This window comes from Panthera uncia, chromosome A2 (assembly GCF_023721935.1).
Source record: "Panthera uncia isolate 11264 chromosome A2, Puncia_PCG_1.0, whole genome shotgun sequence".
Lineage (NCBI taxonomy): Eukaryota > Metazoa > Chordata > Mammalia > Carnivora > Felidae > Panthera > Panthera uncia.
In genome coordinates this window covers 113,429,650-113,445,269 of record NC_064816.1, presented here as the reverse complement: position 1 = coordinate 113,445,269, position 15,620 = coordinate 113,429,650, and the positions used below count along the sequence as shown (strand labels likewise).

At 37.8% G+C, this 15,620-nt stretch overlaps 1 protein-coding gene across 4 annotated transcripts; it reads right to left on the bottom strand.

Annotated features, from left to right (window-relative positions):
* Window positions 1-3,959: 3,959 nt before the first annotated feature.
* Window positions 3,960-15,613, bottom strand: CBX3 (chromobox 3). Of its 4 annotated transcripts, none has more exons than XM_049641627.1 (6): window positions 15,120-15,613; window positions 13,597-13,648; window positions 10,611-10,753; window positions 7,877-8,039; window positions 5,605-5,699; window positions 3,960-5,259 (listed from the first exon to the last, which is right to left on the bottom strand). In XM_049641627.1, exons 2-6 carry the CDS (start codon window positions 13,618-13,620, stop codon window positions 5,133-5,135), a joined length of 552 nt encoding a protein of 183 aa, XP_049497584.1. In that variant the 5' UTR covers window positions 13,621-13,648; window positions 15,120-15,613; the 3' UTR covers window positions 3,960-5,132. The 4 variants fall into 4 exon arrangements, with proteins under 4 accessions (XP_049497584.1, XP_049497583.1, XP_049497586.1 ...); XM_049641626.1 differs by lacking the exon at window positions 15,120-15,613 and adding an exon at window positions 14,839-14,951; XM_049641629.1 differs by lacking the exon at window positions 13,597-13,648.
* Between the last annotated feature and the right edge of the window lie 7 nt (window positions 15,614-15,620).

Here is a 15,620-nt window from a genome sequence, read left to right as displayed (position 1 = left end):
TTTCATGTTTCTCTTTTAACCTGAAAATCCCTTGAGATAAATATCATCACGTCCTCTCAGCTTTATGGAACATTCTGAGGCATAAGGAGGTTAAGTAACTACAAAGCTGAGCTGGGATTCCAACCCATGGGGTCAAACTCTAGAGCCAGTGCTCTGAACTCCATTTTTACTCCATCTCTAAGCTAATAAGCAATTTCCCCCATCAAAGCAAGTTTCAGTTGGGTATCTTGCACTTTCAGCCAAATTATGTACTATGTATTGTAGGTATACTAAGTAATACACTAATGAAAGCAATCAAAGGAATACCTCAATCTGAGTATGTCCAAAGCCATGTTGTTATCTTTCTCAAACTTGTTTCTCTTCCCTTTCTCTCTAAATGACATTTTCATCCATACAAGATGAAATTAAATCTTGGGAATCATTCTGGATCCCTTCTCAGCTTCCACATGACCTCATTTTACATCCCAAGCCTCTTTATTCTACAAACAAAAATTGGGCAGTTGTAATGGACACAACCTGATCCTCAAGCCAGTCCCCTTTTATTTTTTTAATTTTTACTTTCACTTTTTAAAGTAGGCTACACACCCAGTGTAGAGCTTGAACTCACAACCCTGAGATCAGGACCTGAGTTGAGATCGAGTCGGACGCTAAACTGATTAAGTCACCCAGGCATGCCCCCCTTCTTTTCATTCCCACATTTGATGCCCTAATTCATACAAATGGTCTTAACCTTCTTTAACCTTTTAGTGCCCTAGGATCTTCACCAGTAAGAGGGGGTCAATCGTACCTATCCCCTGAGGCATTCGAGGATTAAATAAGATAAAGTGTGAGAACCACTTAGCACAGTATTTGACAACTGTTAAGGTATTTCTTTTAAGAACTAAAAAAGTTTTAATATGTGCTCATGGAGAATTCATTGTTTGCTTTTATAGCAAAAACATGAACTATAATAAATTCATCAAATGAATATGATTTCATATTTTTGCACTTCAAGTGACCTGTATGATTTCCTGCATTTTCCAACATAATATAAATTCTTAGAACACCCACACAAAACCCCACTCCCCAAAACCCAACAACATTCAATCCCCACTCCTTAACTATGCTCTATTAGCAGCTATGTTAGGGATTGCCATGTATCTGATGAGTACAGCACATTCATCAGATATACACATTCAGAATCAACTTCCTTGATTATGTTAAGTCAACTACTAGAGCTTTAAGTTGTTCCCCTTGTTTAGTGAACATTCAAAAAATAAAATATAAATTCACGCATTCACCCGAACACAGAAGGGCCTATGTATCATACAGGTTATATACAATACACATATTATTCATATTCTACTTCATATTAGATTCTTTGGCTTGATACCCAATTTTCATATTGGATTAATAAAGCATAAAAAAGCATACTGTAAGGATCAAATATTTGACACAGCCATTCAGCCTTATCCATTAACATACACACACACACACACACACACACACACACACACACACAGAAATTTTAAGTAAAATTAAGCACTTGTCTTTATTAGCTTTCTAATTAGCCAACATATGAACCCAACTTGGAGCCTATGGGTGGGGTGTTTAAAACAAACAAAACAAACATGAGTTGATTTTTGTGTAAGAGATAGAAAAGGAAAACATAATGATCAAGCTCAAACTTACGATTTCCTTACATTTTTCTCTCCAACATATATCTTCATTGCCTAGTTAAGATTCAAACTTGAAACAGAAGATAGTATTTTTAAATGTCTTTAAGTTACCCTAAAGGACTACTTCCCCTTACTGATTTTCATACCTTTCCATTACTGTCCATGTTGTTTACTACATTAACACCTGAGCAGTATCAGGTCCTGTTAGAATTACCAGGAACCAGATTTCTGGTTTATAAATGAGGGATATATAATTTGTCTTCAAACACAAAAGGAAAGCACTGGGTAGGGGAACGGTAGTGAGTAATCACAGTATTTTTTAAATTTCAGAGGTTTTAGAAGTAGCCTATTGGCAATAAACTCCAGGTCAAAGTTTTCCCTTCTGTTCTGAATGATATGAAACTTGGGAATCTTGCCACACCAATACTTGTTCAGGCATTTGAATAGATTCCAGGCCTTTTTATGAGAAAGAAAAACTTCAGTTGTAACTGTTAACTAACATTTTTGTAGTGGCATAAGGTCTTCTTTGATCCATAGGATTAGGCAAACTTTGTTACCCACACATCTCAGTTCTTCAAAGGTATTGATGTCCATCTTGGGGAGCAGAAAAACCTAAAACCTGCATCACAATATCCAACAAAATCTCGATTAAAAACCTTACTATAAAAATGACAATGTAAATGAGGAAAATTTAAAAGAATATCCACATAATGTCAACTTCAGGATGGGAGTAGTTTTAAACAAGACAGGAAATCCAGAAGACATAAAAACTGGTTAAGAGTGGACCACATTAAAAAAAAAAAAATGGTACAATCAAAATATACCATAAATCATGTCAAAATACAGACAATGGTGAAAAATATTTGCAATCCAAAAAACTTAAGTGTTAATATTCTTACTATTCCTACCAATCAAAAATTTTTGTAAAATTGGCAATTGATTTCAGATGAGGAAATGGAATTATCATTAAGCATGAAAAGAATACTCAAAAAAAAAATCATAGATATGCCAAATTAAAACATGAAGCCATTGGACTGGCTAAAAACACTATTATTAATTTGCAGTACAAGTGAGGATATAAGATAAAAGTGACTGATGGGAAGAGTAAATCACTGTAAGCTTGACTTCACCAATAAATGGGAATCCGTCTTTATCTACTTAAGTGCCACCATCATTTTGTCTAAGAATGTTCACTACAATAGCAAAAACTACAAATAACCTACCTGGGGCAGTTGGTTAAGTTGGGGAACCTTCATACAACAGCCTACTATGCTCCTATTAAAAATACGTAAAAGCCATTTTGATTAATAAGTACAAGGCACTCTTGTGACTCACAAGCATATATTTCTTCTTTACAGAAGCCCATGATTTATCTCTGTATTATAGAAGTAGTAACTGAGACACAGAGAGAAGTAACTCGTTGAGACTATGTCATACTGCTGGTTTTATAGATGGAGGGGGCCAGAAACCAAGAAGTGTAGATGGCTTCTAGAAACAGAAAAAGATAAGGAAAACAGATTTTGACATCAGAGCCTTGAGAAGGAAACAGCCCTGCTGACACCTTTCAGCTCAGTGAGACAAATTTCAGACTTCTGACCTCCCAAACTGGTAAGTTCGTGTTGCTTTAAGCCATTAAGATTGATGCAATTTTTTTACACCGATAAGAAACTAATACAATAAGGGATAATAAAAGTACTATGTGGACAACATTATTTCCAGAAATGCCTTTACTAAAGTTTAATGTAGGGGCCATCACTTTCTGGTATAAACAGTAAGTTCTGTATCATGTATGAACCTATGGCTGAGAACAGTGCTAGATCCATAAAGAGATATGTAATAAACATGAATAAATAACAGCTTAGTATAGATATGACTTTTTTATTGAGGTATAATTTGACATTGAACTAGCAGTTCCGGGTATATGACAGGATTAAATATTTGTATATATTGCAAAACGATTACCTTTTCTCTGTATGGATTTTGGAAATTAGTAGAAAATGTGTCCATCACAACAGGATCAGTCCTATCAGAGTAACTTTTTCAGATAGCAGTTTCAACGAACTACATTCTGAGTTATCAAAATTTCACGTTAATGGTGCAGATTCCTCTTAAGCATCACAAGAAACGAATATTCATTTTTGTGGAAATACATATTCTAGTATGTCTCTAACTCCTAAGCTCAAAAGATCTAAGACATGTACTCTAATGCTTTAATGTTATATTATAAATACACATAAAAGTGATTCAAAGGTATGTGAATGCTCTACTAGAAAAGACAATAAAAAAAAAAGTCTAACCACATAAAGGAATATAAAACTATTTATTGACCACTGTTTACCAGTATTTACAATAAAGTAAATAATATACAGTTGGATAACATTCTGACTACAAAGTTATTGTTTTTCCTGGTTTCTGCTGAACCAGTAACTCAAATACTGAGAAGATTGAGCCTACATGTAAGGAATGAGTTGGGGTAAAGAAAAAACATGCAGGTCAACAATTTAGATTACAGAGGTCTGTCCCCCCATTTATTCCAGCAGGTGCTAAATTGCCAACATCTCTAACCATCTGATTATGATCAGGTTTCCATGAACAAGTTTTAAACATTCCATGAATCATGACCTTTTAGTCAGTGCAGCACAGGGATTTCAACTTCTTCAAAGGGAATGGTTCACCAGAAGGAACCTTTAAATGTCCACTAAGTTTTGCTTACCTAATTAAAACATACCAGGACTTGTCTGGTTTTTTTCATTTGGGTGGGGAGGTTATTGGTAGTGATAAAATTTTCCTTTCAGGAATCTTGCAAACAAACTTGCATTTGTGTGACTGCAGACATGGATTCTGTTACGGCTGCTTTCAAATTGTCCAATTTAAATTGCTTACGTTATATGTAAGCCCAATTAATTACAAAATTTGAAAGGTTAAGGCTTCAGGAAAACTTTCAATTTAAGTGATTTCTTAGGTTGCTAAAAATGATGGCATCCCAGAAACGTGGGCTTATCCATGGTTATAAAATGCTGTTTTTATTTTGGGGAATGTTAAAAAAAAAAAAAAAGAAAGAAAACGATTTACGTATGTATTTTAAGTATATACACAAAAAAACCCCCAAATAAACAAAAAACCCAGAATGGTCCTTAGGCATATAGGAGTTAAACACAAATTCTGATTGAAGAACAACTATGAAGATTTCCCCCAACATTTAGAAAAGGTGTTCTCTAAAGCAGGGGAATAATATACCATGGTCTCAAATATTCTTCTTTGATAAAGGAAGCAACTACAGAAAGCTTTTATTTGTTCAAAGTAACCAGTGCTATAGATGCAAAAAACCCCAACAACTCCCCCAATACTACTTCAAAACAAACATATCAAACTTGATTTTCATTAGAATGTTATTTTTTCACACTAATAAACCAAAAAACCAAGACCCAGATTTTATATATATATATAAATATATATAAAAAGCAACACAAACAATTATTGAGCTTCATCTTCCGGACAAGAATGCCAAGTTAGTCTCTCTTCATAAAAAGCAATTACAATCTGAGGACACTTCATATTTGCCTCTTTTGCCAGCACCAAGTCTGCCTCATCTGAATCTTTCCTGTTGTGAGGAAAAAAAATGTTCAGTCAAAAGTCTCAATGGTTTTTGTCAACTGCAAGTCTTTCACTCAAGTCGTAATTCAATCAAAAGGTGTTTAAGTGCTTCTGAAGGATTATGTGGTACATGTGACTATGTTCCAATACAACCTCATCTTCCAAAACAAGCCACAGTTTGCCAAATTTTGTTTTAAAACATCATAGCAAAAGAAACTAGAATCATCCTTTCAGCAGATAATTACTACCTCATAATGATGAAAACTATAAAACCTTTTCTAGTTAAGGCTTCACAAATTTAAAAAAATCTATTCCTACTTTAAAATAAAACAGCAATCATCTGCACACTTACCATTTCATGAGAAACATTAATTCTCCACTGCTGTCTGTGGCACCAATTATTCGTTCAGGATCAAGACCTCTGGCAAAGCCTCTTGGTTTATCAGCCTGATTAAAAAGATATTGACTATTAAAAAGATATTGACTTTTCATATAGCAAACTAATATTAACTTCCAATGTGTTTACATGAAATATAGCTTTCAAATAAAAATCATCCCATAGTGAAAAAGAAATAGCAAGAGAAAAAACCCTTATTTAGTACTAAAACATAATTTCTGTTAACTTTTCAAGAAGCTACAACAAATGTGGGTATCTAAAAGTATTCTAAATCGCAAGTCAAGGTAACAAATACCTTTCTGTATCCTAATATGTCAAAAGACAGAACTGTATGGGCACACAAAAAAATTAATCCCTTTATTTTGCTAACTCATCCATTAATAATCGTAAATTCTTGGAAGATTTCACTTGTAGGTATTAGTCTAAATTACCCACATATTTTAAAAGCACACACAAAACACAAATAGAAAATAGTAAAAACTTCAAAACTCACACTCATCAGTAATGTAATCAATGTGAATTACAGGAAACCTTATAAAATACTTAGCATAAACCACTGCTTCTAAAAGTGTGGTTTGAGGACCCCTGGATATTCTAGAGACCATTGGTATGTGTCTGTTTATCTGCAAGGTCCCCTCTTTTCATGTATCTCTGACTTCAGATTATCTTCGTATTATCTCCAAACATTGAGAGCAAATCAGATGCAGAAGTAGAACTATCTTAAGCCAGACATCGAAAAGATTTGCAAAGATGTAAAATGACACTCTTCTCGTTTATTTTTCATGAAAAGTTATGAACATGCAATAGGTTCTATCACTGTTAACTGAATACAAGGATTTTAGGAATTTGTTTTATTTCTCATATAGTTAGTATTGATAGTCATAACACACATGAACAAAAGTTTTTGGGGATTCTCAGTAATTTTCTCAAGTATTAAAGGGGTTCTGAGGCAAAAAACGTTTGAGAACTGCCTACGTCAACAAATCCCTTCTCCCTACCAGACTTTATCTATATCCTAGGCTCTGGAGTCACATTACCTGGGTTAGTTAGAATGAAGACTCTAACCTTTACTGTGTGGCTTTGGGCAAGTTAACCTCTGTGGTTCAGGTTTTCTATAAAACAGGAATAATACTATCTGTCTCAGACGTTTTGTAGTATGCAAAGTGCAAATTAAGTTACATAGAACACTGCTGGGCACATTGTAAGAGCTCAAAGTAGGGTTAAGTATTGTTATTAAACAGTGTTTATCAGTATATGGTTGACTTTCTATCTATGCCTATAAATTCTTAACGTGTTACCTTTTTGCTTTGGCTGCTGAAGCATTCAGAACCAAATATGTCGTCAACCTCTGTGTTTCTCATCTGGGAAATGGGGATAATACCTATAATCTTAATAAACTTGCCATGAAGATTTAACAGATTATCTGTGAAGCACTTGGCATCTAGTTCAAATGATAAAATTTTAAATCCAAAGACCTTATCAATGCATCTGTATTTTATGTTTAGTTCCCAAACCTAAATACTAATTCAGAATCAAGACCTTTTCTCAAATTGATGTTAGGTCAGTAGGCACGGTCAGTATGTTTTGGAGTTGAGGGTATAAGCAAGTAGTTACGTGTTTTGCCCGAAGCCACAGAAACATTAGAGAAGCAAAGACTGGATCAAAATATCCATGTAATGAATGAACCAACTATCTCATTTCACACCCTCCCCCCAACCAAACCCCAAAAAACCATAAAAATAACTTCCATCACCAATGATTATATACTTCAAAATCAAAGTGTTATTTGCCAATATCCTTGACAAACAAGGATCTCATGCAGAAGTACTTTCTGGTGGTCAATGCCACTAACAGTCCCTAATCAGGATGTGCCATGTGGATTGTGTTTACTACATTGTAAAGGACAGCAATGATCTAATCTTTGTGTTCGTTCTATTTAAGACTGCCAGTCCCGGATCACAGGAAATGGTTTTACTAAGGCTCAAATCCACGAATCTACTCATAATAACACTAGCATAACAATTTAAGTAGTATAAGCACTTACTGCACATTTATATGAGGCAGGCTAAATCATGTTTATCCTTTTTTGTCCTAAATATTAAGCATTTTAAAAAAGCTTTTCAATGATTTCTAAAGCATTTCAATTTTAAGTATTTTAAATGTACTTTAAAAATCAAGCCATCAACCTTTTACAAAGTTAGTCCAGTGGGCAATATTTTACACTTACAGCATCTCTTTTCTTCTTGGATTTGCTATCATCAGATTCACTGTCAGATAAAGATTTTCTTTTTGTGCCATCTTTTTCTTTACCAGCTTTTTGAGAATTAAGAAACGCTTCAATTAACTCTGGACAATCTAAATTTTCTTCAGGTTCCCAAGTATTGTCAGCACTAGGTTCAGTTAAAAAAAAAAAAAACAGAAAAGAAAAAAATTCAATTAAATACAATTCATCACCATCATCCACATCCATTTAATATTTATCTGAAAAAAGTCTGCTGTACTGCAGATGCTTCTTCCCCATCTCCACATTCTCGAGAAAATCTGCTTATATTTCCTGTGTCTTTCTCAGCCCCCTATTAATCTGCTGTATTACCTCCAAGTTAACTATACCTGACTCTAGCAGAATTAGAGCTAATATTTTTCTAAGTTACACCAATAACCCACTTCAGAATTTCTCTGAAAAGGCTTTAAAAATGTGGATTCCTTATTCCCACCCCAAGTTACTTCACCAGATCAATCAGACTATGCCTCAATTTGGGATCTCCAATACGGTGTTTGAAAACACAATTCCAAGGCATTCTTAAATGTGAGACAGAATTGTCAATTTCTGCTGGGTCCTCAAATTGGGTAATGAAGAACAGAGGTTGGCAACCCAAAAGTCAAATCCAGCTTTTTGTATGTTGGGCAAACTAAGAATGGTTTTCACATTTTTAATTTGTTGGGAAAAAATTTCAAAATGACATTTACGTGAAATTCGAACTTTAGGGCCATACAGTGTCATTAGAACACAGCCATGCTCATTTGTTTAATGTAGTGTCTGCTGCTCCTTTTGTATTATATTTGCAGAGATGAGTAATCATGAGAGACCTATGGTCCACAATGCCTAAAGTATTTACCATATGATTCTTTAAGGAAAAAGTTTGGCAACCCCTGATACAAGGCTGAGATGAGCATTTTCATGTTTTTCAGAAGGACTAGAAGAAAAATGAATAGCAATTACCAATATGAAAAATAATCCTAGTGATAGGCTTGCAACCTTTTTTTTTTTTTGGTAAACGCTATGCCCAATGTGGAGCCAGAACTCAAAACTGCGAGATCATTAGTATGCTTTACAAACGGAACCAGCCAGGCACCCCCTAGTCTTGTTAACTTTGTGTGCTCTGATCCAAAAAGACTTTACAGAACAAGACAGAAAGAAATTAATTTTAGAGATGTTGGAAAACAAAGGTAATGTTAACCTCTGATTGTAACCTGCGTCTTTTGATATGCTGAGACTCTAAAATTGGAAAACCTGAATCTGAGAACAGAGGAGCACAAAAGAGTTGAAGCAGAGCCTCCGTCTAATATAACATAGATCTATGTAACCCTAACCCTTTCTATATGTGGATAATATAGACTTGTGTATTACCTAATACACTGCACAGTTAGTTATCTAGCAGGTCTCAATCATAATAATGGCCTTAAGTTTCGGAGAAAGAGGGAGAAAAGGAGTTAAGTTTCTTAACATTTTGATGGGCTGGGTAGAAACAAACAGCATTTAATGTTTTGAGATTCCAAAACAACAAAAAACCTACCATACGAAGGTAATCAATTCTTTGACACATTGGTTAAATCTAACTTTAAAATAGTTCGGACTTGAGGCACCTGAGTGGCTCAGTCAGTTAAGCCTTCGACTCTGGAGTTCAGTTCAGGTCACGAACTCACGCTTTGTGAGAGCGAGCCCTGTAGCAGACAGCTCCCTCTCTCTCTGCACCTCATCCCCACCCTGCACACATTCTCTCAAAAATGAAAATAAAGTAAAATAAAATATGATAAAATAAAAGTTCAGACTTATTTTGCTTTGTTCTCCTACCTGTTGGAAATTTTTCTAGTGGCAAATTACGAATTTATGATGTACACTTTCGCTCAACTAAGAATACTGAAAAGATAAAATAAGAAACCTTCAATCTTCCATTTAACTCGTAATTCCCAAATTGCTTACGGAGGCAGCTTTAAAGGTAAACGGTGGGGCATGTAGTAGGTATCAGATATCTGAAGCCTAATTATTTAACTAGCACACTTCCCCATGTCCACCCCGTTCAGAAAACTGTTGACTATCTTCACTATCCATTTTTTATAAGTCACTGGCCATGGAACCTTGCTGTTTTTGTGGTATTAGGCAAAAGATTCCAAGGAGATTTAGCACAAGATAAATATAAGAGTAGAATTTCTGCACGAGTTATTCGCAATACGTTATAAAAATTAGGACAACAATTAGCAACGAGGAATATAAAGAACTAAGGAGCTTGAAAAATGCCCTGACTGCTTCTTAGAGATTAGGATACAGTAAACCTAGTATATGGCACAGGTCCTGGATTATGATAAGCACTTCTGTTCAACACCCACCAGTCTACCTTATATAGCTTCACTATAGCACACCCTCCCTATATAAGGAAACGTCAATTAGATACTCTAATTGGTGCAATACTTAACTACCTTAAAATGCATTATACGGTGAACTGCACTCTGTAAATGTGACTCTTCAAGGCAATCGACTAGTTTCAAATATGCTTGGTTACAACTGTAGGCTAAAGACTTGGCTCTTTTTAAACAGCTCTCAATCAAGGTACCCTAGATTAAAGGTATCTTTACATTTTAAGAAATCTATGGAGAAACTGATTTTAAAAACTTCAGACTAAAAGCAAACTTTAAATGTCACTTAACTGCAGTTAAACATCTAATAAAAGCACCAGGTTTCTTACTCTGTAAATCCCTTCCACTTCAGGAAATACTCCACCTTCCCATTCACTACACGTCGGTCCAGTACTTTTTCCACCACAAATTCTTCAGGCTCTGCCTCTTCTACTTTTTTACTCTTTCCATTCTGTTTCTTTCCCATTTTTTGCTAAAATAAAACAAAAAAGAGATTTAAGAGACATTTTTTAAAAATTTTGAGTACATTTTAAAGACTAAAGACTGCATTCGACACCTGTGTTTTTACTTCTATATCCCAGGGGAGACCCTTCTGAAAAGATTAAAGTCAACAAAAGGAATACTTAATTCCATTTTAGCTCAAACCTATCATTTAGCTCAAACCTATCACCCACCCCCTTTCACTGAAATAATACAATCAAAAACACTGGAAAATACTGTTATCTTCTCCGAATCCAATCTCTCATCTAGTCTACAGGACCAAGTTTACTAGAGTTTGCACTCATTTTAACTGCAAAAAGCAACAGACAACTAGAAAAGTACCAGAAGATGACACAAAGAAGAGAGTACTAGTAACAGGTCTTACTGAGCCACAGTCCCATTAAACTATAGCCCCCAAACACTAAAACCCCCTGTATCAATGCAAACACCAACGTTAAGCCTTGATTATACAGAAAAGAGGTAAATGCAGAATGAAAACATGGTTCAGAATCCTGATATCAATTGCAGAGTCAACTAAGGAGACCACGAAGAGGCTAAAAAGGACGCTAGTATTGTTCTGTAATTTCTGTAGATAGTAGTACAGATCACGTGGAACAAAGCTATAATGTTGTCACACGAAGATGCCAAAACGCTGGATCATTTTAATCTCCAATGTGAAAAAATCTTCTTGGTTTCTCAAGAGTCCAAACTGGTAGCCAACAAAATTTACGTAGAGAAGTTTTTAGGTTAGTTTTTTTCTTTACATAATGCTACAAGAGAAGCCAAAAGACCATGCTAAACCCCACATTATTTTCCAATAAGTCAGATGTTATGAGGATTGATAAGAGATAAAACAAAAAACTTAAATGGTTAATTAGAAGAAACTAAGGGAGGGAAACCTCAAATGTTAATTCTAAATTCATTTCAGTGGTGCTATTAAAAAAAAAAATCTTAATTGCTAACACTGAAGTCACCCCTAATACAGCATACAGGCAAAAAAGTTAACCAGCAATACTTCAAGATGGCAAAAAAACATTAAAATTATGGAATTATTCACAAATGTACACACATAGAAGTAATAAAACTCCTCTGGAATTTACAATAACCCAGCAAACACCTGATTTTGTTGGATATCTTCTCTAAGTCAGGCCTTATAATTTTCATTAATTCAGACACTGGGTATCACAACCAGTCAGACAGCTTTTTGTTTCTGTACAGTACAAGGAATGGTAGTGAGAGAAATGAAGAACTGGTGTAGACAAAAGTCTATCAGTGATCCTAAATGATAAAATAGCCATCTTCATGAAGATGAGGTTAACAGAATAAAGAGGAAAGCAAAAATAAGCACAAAAAGTGAGAAGAATAAACACTAATAAAACTTGGCACAAAAAATGAAGTATTTACTTCTATGGCACCCATAAGCTACTTACAAATGTTCATTTTTTTCTTTTCAAACAAAATTCACCCACTTTCCCACATAAATTAAAAGCACACCTCATCTCTTGAAAAGAATTTTCAAGGCTGTCAATTTATGATCCCTTGTCAAAGGATAAAATGCTTCAGTATCATTAAGTTACGGACATTGAAGACTATCAAAACTGTGCCAAAGCAATAGAGGCATCTATGTGTGCTTTCATCCTCCAAGCCTCAGGGATAGCTAGTTCCTTCTCCTTCCAATACTTGAAGGTCACAGGCAACCATACAGCCAATTCAATTATCTATACACTTTGGTTTACTGGTTATGGAAGTTGAAGGGCAGTTCAATCCTGAGGGGGCATGGGAGATGCTTTGTGCTTTTTTCCACTGAGGGCTTTGATGTGAATCTTTTGTGCCACACTTTATATTTCAACATTTGCCAGGATTTGAGTTAAACGTGCAACCTAATGATGGTAAAAATTAAAAATCAGCAACTTGCCTTTTTAGTGTGAAACCCAAGAGAGCAATATACAAACCAAAACCAAATGTTTTACCTTATTTTCGTGTTAGCACTCACCTTTAATATGACTGCAATTATTAATGCAATGTGTTAGAATTACTGTGAGAATCATAACGTTCAATTTTGTGATTTGTATATGAATATTTCAATGTTTTAAAAAACCTGTAACAATATAGCTGAGCATACTACGTCTTTACACATTCATAGAACTTTTAACGAAGTATAGGAATGAATGCAAACTCTGGATTTAAGAAAGCGAAAAAATTTAATTGCTCCAAATTTAATTGCTGCAGATCTAGTCTTCTCTCTTCCCAGGACATATGTATGGTTTTGTTCATTTTGTATTTAAAAAACCACATGGCAATGATGTGATTTTAAGGCCTTAATGTATTTTAGAATAATTAAGCTTGAAATAGGACAGTATGACTAAAGTAATTCCCAAGATCAAATGACTTTTGTCCCAACCTAGGTGTATGAGGAACAACTTCTTTAACCAACACTGAAAATACCTGCTCTCTCTAGAATTCAATATAGGGAGATTTAGGGACCCTTATGCCAACACCTAAGAGCTTTACAGCACTGCCTGTCAATATTCTTCCATGTTGCAAAAGTTTATTTTTATTTCAAGATAAAAATACTCTGTAAAATTCATGTTGCTATCCTCCCAAGATTAGTAGGTTTCTTTAAATGGATTAAGACACTATTAAGCCAAGCCTGTATCTTAATGTAATGATTTCGTTTTTGCCCCTAATTCTCCCCATAACAACACTGCAGGGAGAGGGGACTGGGAAATACATGTGGATGTAAATATCTCAACCACAGAGATGCAAAGTTATAATTTTTGGGGGAAAAAAAATTTGAGTTAGATCCTTACGTATTTTAGGTTTTCATTAACTTACCAATGTAGTTTTATTGGAGGCCATTTTTTATTGCAGACTTGAAGAGCTATTACTAGAAAAATGCATGACAGTTAAAAAGAAGTTTGCACGACACAAAAAAGGTAGGTAAACACAAGTTTTGTTTGGATTCCAACCCCCACTTATGTATCGTATATTTAAAATTTGTACTCAAATCCAGAGATGCAGATTTGAGCTCCTGCCTGAGTTATTAGTGACCTATGCTTGCTGAGTATATCAGTGTTGTAACCAAGTGGATTGAGAAATCCTTATTGGGTACCCTGGTATCTGAGACAGTTTTACAAAGGAAAAAATAGTAGACAAATACTTTTTCCCCAATCTAAATCCCGCTGATATCAATCCTATCCAGAATTTTAAAAAAAGTCAAATAACTTGTTTCAAAATTCGATGTGATAACCCAAACAATCACAATTATTAAACTACCTTCAATTTTCCACTAGACCTTGTAACAGTCCAAAGAGGCACCTACATAACCCCAACTTGGTTTCTTTTTAGAACCCCGGCATTCTAATCACTAGTTTTAAAAGCTGAAGACAGAAAAAAAACATACTGAGATGCGTGAGTCCCATTTCGTGCCACTTTTAAGACAAACCACCTCTTCTGTCTATCCGCCCCCCATAAGCCCCACCCTGCTTAACCAGGCCCAAACACCCGGCCCCCGCCCCCCACCCGGGAGCGCGGGCCTCGTGGTCAGCGCATCCGCGGGGAGAAACAAAGGCCGCGGCCCGGGGGCTCAAGGGCACTGCACCACTGGGCCCGCGTTCGTCCCCACCCGGCGGCAGCCACGTAACGGAACGCCCGCCGCAGCCTCAGGACAGCGAGCCGTGCTGATGCGGGAGAACGCACCGCCCTCACGGGAGGCCCAAGTCGCCGACCGAGGCCGCGAAGGGGAGGAGGGCCCCTCATCTTGATCGCGGGTGGGGGAGGGGGGAAAGGAAATGCGCTTTGTCTAGAAATAAGGCGGCTGTCGCCACGGCTCTCGACCCTCTCGAGGTCTGTCTCGTTCTCCCCCTCCCCCACAACTAACTCCAGGCAGCGGCCCAGCGCCAGGCCAGCCGCTGGGTCTCCGCTCGACTCTCCGCTGCTTCCCGCCAGCTCCTGACTCGGGGTCGGGCGGGGAAGGGCGGGAAGCAAGGAACTGGGGTGCGGGGCGAGAATCCCTGGGGCGCAGGTGGTATCTTAAGCACCACCACCGCGTAGAGAAAGAGAAAGAAAGACACCGACTTCACCGCCTCCGAGCTGCTCCGCGTCCCGGGTCTGCGGCGTCTCCGGCCCTGCGCGCCTCAAGCTCCAGCCACATCCGAGGGGGAGGGGGCTGGGGAGCTGCGCGCCGGGCAGCCGCTGGGGGGGGGGGGGGGGTAGGGGAAATGGCACCGCCCACGCCGGGCGGCCGCGAGGGGCGGGGCGGCCGGGTGCGCGCTCCCGGCGGGGGAGGGGCCGCGCGCCGCGCCCGCTGGGAGCCGGTGCCCGGGGCAGGTGGAGGGCGCCAGCGAAGGGGCACTTACCGTTCGCGGCGTGGCGCCTGGTGGCCCCCGGAGGGGAGGGAGAGGGAAGTAGGGGCGAGGACAGTGACCGAGCTTCTAGACGGAGGCGTTTCTGTTTCGCAGCTGCAGCGCCTGGCGCCAAAACCGGGCTCCGCCCACTTCCTCGTCCCTGGATGTGGGTGCCTCCAAACGCTAGGGGTGAGGGAGTGAAGAAAAACTTGGGCGGGGAGAATCGGAACTAAGCAGGAGTGCCCCTCTCAAACCACTCTCTCCGAAGACCTCTCTTGAACCCAAGGGGTCGACTCCCAAAGACGTTGGACAGGGTTGGTGGCGTGTGAAGTGTAACGTGTTGACTAGAAGTCGCTTCGGGTGTTTCCGGAAGGGGCCGAGTCAGTCCTCAGAGCAGGAGGGGAAAATTGGGGGAGGGAAATCGCTAGGGGGAGGCTACAGATTATTCTGGCGGGAGATGAAGGGCGGGGGAGCGAATTAACAGAAGTTTTGCTGCAGGGACCACCTCCCGGT

Bases quoted from the DNA above. Each gene is read 5' to 3' on its own strand.
- CBX3 (XM_049641627.1), bottom strand. From the start codon at position 13,620: ATGGCCTCCAATAAAACTACATTG. The intron at 8,040-10,610 runs GTAAGAAACCTG...AACTGAACCTAG, and splicing joins AAGTGGAAGGGATTTACAGA to TGCTGACAATACTTGGGAAC. The intron at 5,260-5,604 runs GTAAGTGTGCAG...TCCTCACAACAG, and splicing joins TTAATGTTTCTCATGAAATG to GAAAGATTCAGATGAGGCAG.